The 9041-nt window shown below is 51.9% G+C and overlaps 1 protein-coding gene across 2 annotated transcripts; it reads left to right on the plus strand.

Moving 5' to 3' along the window:
* Positions 1-320: 320 nt before the first annotated feature.
* On the plus strand, positions 321-7096 carry Lat2 (linker for activation of T cells family member 2). 2 transcript variants are annotated; one of them, XM_032887059.1, is made up of 11 exons: positions 321-896; positions 1484-1523; positions 3164-3207; positions 3354-3414; positions 3587-3618; positions 3863-3898; positions 3982-4012; positions 5084-5139; positions 6260-6319; positions 6570-6641; positions 7014-7096. In XM_032887059.1, exons 1-11 carry the CDS (start codon positions 797-799, stop codon positions 7094-7096), a joined length of 615 nt encoding a protein of 204 aa, XP_032742950.1. In that variant the 5' UTR covers positions 321-796. The 2 variants fall into 2 exon arrangements, with proteins under 2 accessions (XP_032742950.1, XP_032742951.1); XM_032887060.1 differs by lacking the exon at positions 3863-3898.
* Positions 7097-9041: the final 1945 nt, after the last annotated feature.

The raw sequence follows: 9041 nt of genomic DNA on the forward strand, positions 1-9041 counted from the left end.
TAGAGAAGTGTGTGTGTGTGTGTGTGTGTGTGTGTGTGTGTGTGTGTGTGTGTGTGTGTGGTCATGAGCTGTGAGCTGCCCAATGGGAATCCTCTGGAAGAACAGCAAGCACTCTTTTTTTTTTTTTTTTTTTTTTTTTTTTTCTTTCTTCTTTTTTTTTTCCAGAGCTGGGGACCCGAACAGGGCCTTGCACTTGCTAGGCAGCGCTCTACCACTGAGCTAAATCCCCAACCCGACAGCAAGCACTCTTAACTGTTGAGCTCTCTTTCCAGCCCCTCCACCTTATTTTTGTTGTATTTTGATAGAGTCTCAGCCTTTAGCCCAGGCTAGCCTGAACTCACTATGTTGTCCCAGGCTGGCCTGGAAAGAGTGGCCATCCCCCTGCTTCACCCTCTGGAGTTACTGGGATTACAGGTGTAAACCCCTATGCTAGGGCGAGGACTGAGTGTTGAACCCTCCCTTTCTGCAAAGCCACCGTGAGCGAGCGCTTCTCGGCCTCAGTCTCTCCACCTGTGAACTAAAGAGCCTGTCTCTCAGGGCCAGATGGACTGGGGATGGATGCTTAGGGTTTTACACAATTTCTCGGTGCCGTCTAGCGCTCTCAGAACCTTCTAGTGCACTGTTCTGGTAGTTAGTGCGCTGGTTAGGGTCACATGGGAGACATGGTTGGTTCCATCAACATTGCTGGAGCCGGGGACCAGAGAGATCAGAAACCGAGACGCTGGGTGGGTGACACCAGGGAGTCACTGCCTTACAGATCTCCAATGCAGCTTTGCAGCGCCCTCCCCAAGCCAACATGAATGCCGAGTTGGAGCTGCTGTGGCCACTGTCAGGACTGTTGCTGCTGCTGCTCTTGGGGACCACAGCTTGGCTGTGTGTCCAGTGCTCCCGCCCAGGTAAGTGTCTCACAGGCCTCTGTGACTGGACCTGGCTGTGAGGGGGACGTCAGGAGGGTGAGTACCCAGGACCAGATGGTGGCCCCTAGATGGTCCCGAGGACACTGGTTCTGCTGGATCATGGGGGGTCACTCAGGCCAGGATGAGAGAAGGGAAGCTGGGCTACCTGGGCACCCTCTTTTTCAAGTCATCCTCATCCCACAAAAGGGGATTAAGTTCTTTTCTTTCCTTCCCTCTCTCGTTTCCTTCCTGCCTCCTGCTCCAGCCCTCTCCCTCCCTCCGTCCCCTCCTTCCTCTCCCTCCTTCCTTCTTCCTTATAATTCTTTCTCTTTCAGACTGTCACACACTGTAGCCCAGGCTAGCCTCAAATGTTCCTGCCCTCTGGCCTCAGCTTCCTGAGCCCTGGGATCACAGACCTGTGCCACCACACCCAGCTGACAAGAACCCTCTCAGTGACAGGCAGCTGGAAGGGCCTTGCCAAGGGCCTGGTGCAGTTACAAAGAGGGGGGGGGTTTCCAGACTTCAGCCCTCCCCCACTGCACCCCCTGAGTTCAGGGACACTAGCTACGCCATTTCTGTTCTTGCAGGGGTGAAGAGAAATGAGAAAATCTACGAGCAGAGGAACCAGTGAGTTGCCCCAGCTTGGCGTATTCGAGCACCCTGGGGTGGGGGGCCCCCTGAGGAACCCAATCCGTGCCCTCACTCATGCCTGCTCCATGGCAGGCTCTAAACGGATGCCTAGCTTCCATGGAGGAAAAGAAAGCGTCCAGGAGCTATCTGAGGGAATGTGGCATCACAGGGCAGCCATAGTGGAAACAGACACCTTCACTCCAGGCAGAGCGAAAGCAGAATCTAAAAAAACACTTAAGAGAGGCTGGGCCCCGCCTATCCCCCCCGCAGATATTCCAGACCCTGCCTGGGCCACAGACGGAGTTCAAGGCCAGCCTGGCAATTCAGTGAGACCTTGTCTCAAAATTTAAAAAGTAGCAGACCGCAAGATGGCTCGGCCAGTAAGAATGACTGATAGCAAAGCCTGATGACCTGAGTTTGATCCTCCCTGAGACCCACAAGGCAATCAGACTGCCTACCACATCACTACACACATGTAAATAATAAATGCAAATGAAGTTTTTAAATTAAAAAGCAGGGCTGGAGAGATGGCACAGTGGATGCTCTTCCAAAGAATCTGGGTTTGAGCCTAGCACCCACATAATGGTTTACAACTGTCAACTGTCTTTAGTTCATCTTGCAGGAGATCCAATGCCCTCTTCTAACCTCCTCAGGCACCAAGCATACATACATGTGGTGGACAGACATATTCATGGGCAAAATACCCATACACATTAAAGAATAATTTTCAAAGGGACCGTGACTCAGTCATACAGCATGACCTAGAATCCCCCAGTGAGGGGCTAGGGGTGTGGCTCAGTGGTAGAGCCCTTGCTAGAATCCCCCAGTGAGGGGCTGGGGGCGTGGCTCAGTGGTAGAGCCCCTGCCTAGAATCCCTCAGTGAGGAGCTGGGGCATGGCTCTGGTGTGTGTAGCGCTCGCTGAGGAGTATGCTCAGGGTTGTGAGTTCAATGCCCAACAGAAAAAGAAAGGCAAGAGGCAGGCATGGTGGCATATTCCTTTAATCTCAGCACTCAGAAGGCAGAAGCAGATAGATTTCTGTGTTCAAGCTAGCCTGGTCCACATAGTAAGTTCCAGGCCAGTCAGGTCTGAGAGAGAGAGAGAGAGAGAGAGAGAGAGAGAGAGAGAGAGAGAGAGAGAGAGAGAGAGAGAGAGAAGTGAGGGAGGAAGCCAGCTGACCACTCTCTACCCCTCTACTAACTGCACGTACTTTCCACATTCTCATACAGCTCTCACGTGCACACCCCAATAGGCCATGTCACCCCCATCACCCACCCACCCACCCCCTTCCTCATTTCCTTTTGCAACTGAAAAACCACAGTGAGATCTGAAAACAGAATCTTCCATCTCTGACCACCCTGAGCGATGGCTAAAGCTTGCATATTTGTTTTTTTCTCCTTTTCGGTTTTGAGGCCGGGTCTTACTCAGTAGCACTGGCTAGCGTAGAGCTTACTCTGTAGCCCAGGCTGACCTCAAACTCACACTGATCCTCTTGCCTTGGGTGCAGACACATACATTCCTGGGCTCTGCTCCTCCATCTTCTGTGTTCCTTGTCCCTATCTGGCTCTCCGTCCTCTCTCCGAGTCGTTGCCTGAGGAGTGTCAGAGCCTGGCTCACCATACCCTTGTGTATTCGCAGGCAAGAAAATGAACAGAGCGTAGCCTCGTCTCAGACGTACTCCCGTGAGTCCTTGAAGCATCATGGGTTTGGTTTGGGGCTGGGACTTCCCATATCAAGGTCCCTTGCCCTGAGGCCAGCCTGATATACCAGGCGAAGGCCGAGCTGGGTGAGTGCCTGGCCAATATTCTGTTTCTGCTTCCCTCCACAGTGGCCAGGCCGGTGCGGACAGGACTCCAGATGGACGCAGCCTCAAACAAGTCATTTGAGAGGTAGGAAGACATTCGGTTGTGCATGGGCCGAGAACTGGAGAACCCCATCTGGCAGAGCAGGGGCTAGACCTCATTCTGTCCCCAAGCTGCAGAGGGCTGGCCTGTTGAGAGGGTCAGAGGGGCTATCTCCTCCCCAGGGTGTCCTCTCAGTGCCCCCGCCCCATCCTTGCAGGAAGAACAAGCTGCTTTTCTCCCACCTGGAGGGTAAGTGACAGCAGGCAGGAATGGCCTGACTGGGGCTGGGACAGGGGGACAAGTACTGGCTTGGGAGGCTCCAGAGGGAGCTGAGGCTGGGGGTTGACGGAATTGGCTTTAATAAGAAAGGCAGAACGTGTACAAAGGTATGGCCATCCAAAGCCTAGGCTAGGCCCTTGCTTGAGCTGCAGAGCCTGTGTTGGGTTGGGGCAGGACCCGGAGGGAAGACAGCCTAGCCTAGCCTTTCTTCCAGGTCCTGAGTCCCCTAGGTACCAGAACTTCTACAAAGGTGGGTAGCACCACGGGGAGGGGATGGGCCGCAGCCCCGAGCGAGCTTAGCTTGTCTTATGTCTTCTCTCTGGCCTCTTCCAGGAAGCAGACGGGAGTCTGATGCTGCCTATGTGTGAGTGGCCCTTGGGCATCCCTGTTTCTGGGTCTCTCTCCCAAACTTCTTTCTGAGGCATTCAGTGAATCCGGGTAGCCCTTCAACTTGGTGACCCTGGCCTTGTGTGGCTGATTATAAAAAACTGAGTACCTGGGAGGGAGAGGTGGGCGCCCATCCTGTTCATTTGGTGAAGGGCAGGTCACAAAGCAGACATGATGGCACTCACTCGCTGTCATTTCAGGACTCAGGAGGCTGAGGCAGGGGGATCACAGCCAGGGTGGGCTACATGTGGCTCCCTCCCTCTAGAAAAGGGCTGGGGCTGGGTCTGGGGTACAGAGTGCCTGCCTAGCGTGCATGAAGTAATCCCGGCACTTGGGGAGGAGATCAGGAGTTCGTTCGAGGCCATCCTGATCTGAATAGTGAGTTTGAGGTCGGCTTGAGAGACAGAGGCTGTTTATCTATAAGGTAGGGGTTGGTAGAACACTAGCTCTTCCCTTAAAGCCTGACACCTCTGGGGACCCACATGGTTGACGGAAAGCACTGACTCCCAAGAGTTGTCCTCTGACATCCACATGTGCTGGGACACCCTTGTGCATGTGCATATGTGACCATGCACATACATGCACATGATGTATAAGAAAATATAAATTTATAGAGAAAAGAGAGATATATAGATGATACATATATGCATGCATGCATACATGCATGCATACATACATACATGCATACATACACACAGGGAGGAAGAGAGAAAGAGTTATATGTAGTGGTACAGGTCTGCCCTCCCAGCCATCCCAGCACTTGGGAGGCTGAGGCAGAAAGGTCTGATTCAAAACCATGTAACCCCAAAAAAGAAATGACCCCTAGAATGTCTCCTCTTGTCACGAATAGGGAAAATCATGGCCCAGGTGGGGACTTGTTGAAAATGTCCTAGCCAGGCTGACCGTCCTTTAGTCCCAGAGTAGTAAGGGGCTCTCTGGGAAGCATCTCTAGCGGATTGGAGGAGACCTCCTCATGGCTTCTCCTTAGCGCCCCCTCCTGACAGACCTGCCCAGCAACCTGTACTCCATTTTGTTTTGTTTTTCCCAGAGATCCCATCCCCACGGACTACTACAACTGGGGATGTTTCCAGAAGCCCCTAGAAGGTAAGGTGGAGATGGGGTGGGGTAGAAGAGGAAGCAGCCCCTAGGTCTAGATGGGTCTGCCGAGAGGCTGAGAGATGGAGGGATCCTGCTACAGGCCTAGGTGGGTGGGGCGGCAGGAAGCCGGTCAGCGGCTCACACAGAGGAAGGGACAGAGCAGAGGGAGGGAGAGACAGGACAGGAAGCAGAGGCGGAGCTGTGGGTGGGAGCATCTGAGGACGCGGGCACCTGACGACAGATAAGGCAGCGCGAGCTTGGAGGATGCTGGAGCCTTTGGTCGTGGACACTTCTGGTACTGAGGAGAGGAAGGAGGAGGGAGGACCAGGACCTTCCGCCTGGGTCCTCAGCTCCCGCTGGAGTGGGCCGTGGTCGCTCACCAAGGAGTTCACTTTCTCCTCTCTTTATTTTTTTTTTAAACATCTTTTAAGAAATATTTACTTGTGTGGGTGTGGGGAACACATGCGGCAGCCTCAGGACTACTTGTGAGTGGCGGAAGTCAGAGCTCCCTTTAACCTTGAGGATCCTGGGGGTGCCCAACCTTTGTTCTTGTTTTGTAAGAAAGGGTCTCCTGCTGGGAGGCAGAGGCAAATGAATCTCTGTGAGTTCGAGGCCAGCCTGGTCTACAAAGTTTCAGGAAAGTTAGGGTTGTTACATGGAGAAACCCCGTCTAGCAAAACAAACAAAACATCCTGACAACAAACAAACAAGATAGCCCCTGAGGCAGGACACCCAGAGTTATCTTCCAGCCTCTACCGGTCCGACCACACCCACACTTGCAGTCAGTGTACACACAAAACAACAACAACAACAACAAAAACTGCTCTAAGGGGCTGGAGAGATGGCTCAGCAGTTAAGAGCACCGACTGCTCTTCCATAGGTCATGAGTTCAATTCCCAGCAACCACATGGCGGCTCACAGCTGTCTGTAATGGGATCGATACCATCTTTTTGTGAGCAGTGTGCAGATGTTCGTATAAACAAAACTTATTACATAAAATGCATAAGTAAATGTTTTTCAAAACTGGTCTACGAGAATAACAAAGCCCTGGGGGGGGGAGCAGTGGGGGGAAGGGACATCGGGGGCTTGCAGGCAAGGACTCCTGCCAGCTCCCTTCTGTTGACAGACAATGATTCCAACTCCTACGAGAATGTGCTCATCTGCAAGCCCAGCACCCCCGAGTCAGGTAAAGCTGTCCCTCCCGAGAAAGGTGGGCTCAGGGCGCTAGGCCCACCTTAACGAATAAGAAGGTCCCCAAGAGTCTTAAGTCTCTGGTGCCTTTGGGTCAAGTTCACCCAAAGTCCTGACAGGAGACCCCTCACAGGGGAAGGAGCTCTCCAGGGATTATCCGCCTTGACTGGGGTCATCCTCAGGGGAAGAGCGCTGGGCCCTGGCTCTTTGGACTTAACTCAGAATGTTCCTGAAACCTCCCTCAGGTACTGAGGAATCCGAGGATTACCAGAACTCGGTATCCATCCTTCAGTGGCGAGAATCCAAGAGGACTATGGGTATGTGGTAACTGGCTGATCCAGGAGGGTTGGTGGGCCTGGGTGGGTTTCCCTCCGTCTGGTCTGGCACACTTCATAGTGCAGCTTTCATTGAACCCAAGGCTACGAAAGCCTTGCTCGCCACCAGAGCTCCCTTTGCCAGCAGATGGATCTCCAGAGCTTGGTCACTCAGTCTTGGAGCAAACAAACAAACAGACAACAAACAACAACAAACCCAAACAAAACAGTCAGACACCATGCGTCCTCTATGACCAGTCTGACACTTGCCCTGTGTCATTTGTGGGGTCTGGGTTCCTGAGCAACCCTGGCTGGGGAACATCATTGATGTACGCCTGCCAACAGCCCCAGCAAACGACCTGTCGTGGTCCACAGGTGCACGCACGTCCCCATCAGGAAGCCCGGATGAGGAACCAGATTACGTGAATGGGGATGTGGCCACGGCGGAGAAAATCTAGAAGAGAATCCGAAGGAAGGTACAGTGTGTCCTCTAGCCGCTCAGAGCAAGGGAGGGGCCTGTGCTCAAGGGAGGGGCCGCCCGCAGTGGAGTGATGGATGGAGTGAGGGCCCCTCACCAACCATTAGAACCAGAAAGGAGATGCTTACTAAAGTCCATCCGGTCCACTTTCTGTGAGACTGGGGGACTCGGAAGAGGTAGGCTCTCCCGGTATATAGAAGCATACATGTGGTCCAGGGTGCTGGAGGCATCTAGCAGAGATGTCTCAGTACTAGAACAATCCACCAATTGGGGATGGAGGCGTGGTTCGTCAGTAGTGATGGTGGGCATACGTGAAGTCCTGGTTCCATCTTCAGCACTGAAAACACAACAAAAAAATTAAAATGTAAAGTAAAGGAGCCAGGCGTGGTGACGCGTGACCCCACCTCCTGAGTGCCTGGAAGCAGTCTCAGCACGGAGATTCCAGGCACTTAGGAGGCGGAGGCAGGAGGATCAGGAGTTCAGAGACAGTCTGGGCTACATGAGTTTGAAGCCAGAGATCGGGTTGTAAACTGGGGAGGTAGGTGGGTCTCGGGACTCACTGACCACCCAGCCCGGCAGAAACCGTGAGCTCCAGGGGCCAAGGATAGAGAAAGATACTCAAAGTTGACTTCTGACCTCCACGTAGTCATACATAGTCATATGCACGCATACATGGGTGCACATCACACACACACACACACACACACACACACAGTGTGTGTGCACACTAGACGGAACAGAAAGGCTGGAAGAAAACGAAGCGATCAGAGATCAGAGGAATAATAAAACAGATAAGAAAATTTAATATACCAGACATGGTGGCACACACCTTTAATCCTAGCCCTTGGGAGGCAGAGGCAGGCAGATCTATTGAGTTCTAGGCCAGGCTGGGCTGCATAGTGAGACCCTGTTTCAAGAAATTCCCCAAACCAAAAATGTAATATGTTCCCGGGTGATAAACAGACAGGGGAAAGGGGGATGACTTGGGATAGGAGAGACAGGGCTTTGAAATTTAAACAAGGGGTTGGAGATTTAGCTCAGTGGTAGAGCGCTTGCCTAGCAAGCGCAAGGCCCTGGGTTCAGTCCCAGCTCGAAAAAAAAAAAAAAAAAAAAAAAAAGAGAAATTTAAACAAGACAAAGGCTCTCTATTCCTCCTCACTGGGAAGAACATTCCAGAAGAGTAGATAGGGAGGTAGGAGAAGCAAGATGTCAGCCTCTAGTAGACGTTGGAGGCCAGCTAGTCAGAGCCAGCACAGGGGTTCTTGAATGACAGGGGAAGGAAATGAAACTGGGTCTTGTTCCCTTGGTTCCTCCTGCTTTCCCCTTGGAATGCTGGGATTGCAGGTGTGCGCTGCCTCACCTGACGAGCTTTTCTTTCTTTCTCTTTCTTTCTTTCCTTCTTTCTTTTTCTTTCTTTCCTTCCTTCCTTCCTTCCTTCCTTTCTTTCTTTCTTTCCTTTCTTTCTTTCTTTCTTTCTTTCTTTCTTTCTTTCTTTCTTTCTTTCTTTCTTTCTTTCTTTCTTTCTTTCTTTCTTTCTTTCTTTCTTTCTTTCTTTCTTTCTTTCTTTCTTTCTTTCTTTCTTTCTTTCTTTCTTTCTTTCTTTCTTTCTTTCTTTCTTTCTTTCTTTCTTTTTCGTCCGGAGCTGGGGACCCGAACTCAGGGCCTTGCGCTCCCTAGGCAAGCGCTCTACCGCTGAGCTAAATCCTCAACCCTCTTTCTTTGTTTTGAGATAGATTCTATGTAGCACTGGCTTGATAATGTAGACCACGCTGGCTCTGAACTCACAGCGATCCTCCTGCCTCTACCTATGAAGTGCTGAGATTATAGGCGTGAACCACCACACCCGTCTTTTTAAGTGGGCTCTGCAAATTGAACTCAGGCCCTCATGATCATGTAGCAAATATTTTACGACCTGAGCCGTCTCT

This window comes from Rattus rattus, chromosome 16, assembly GCF_011064425.1.
Source record: "Rattus rattus isolate New Zealand chromosome 16, Rrattus_CSIRO_v1, whole genome shotgun sequence".
Classification (NCBI taxonomy): Eukaryota; Metazoa; Chordata; class Mammalia; order Rodentia; family Muridae; genus Rattus; species Rattus rattus.

Bases quoted from the DNA above. Each gene is read 5' to 3' on its own strand.
- Lat2 (XM_032887059.1), top strand. From the start codon at position 797: ATGAATGCCGAGTTGGAGCTGCTGTGGCCACTGTCAGGACTGTTGCTG. The intron at 897-1,483 runs GTAAGTGTCTCA...CTGTTCTTGCAG, and splicing joins TGTCCAGTGCTCCCGCCCAG to GGGTGAAGAGAAATGAGAAA. The intron at 3,415-3,586 runs GTAGGAAGACAT...CCATCCTTGCAG, and splicing joins TCAAACAAGTCATTTGAGAG to GAAGAACAAGCTGCTTTTCT.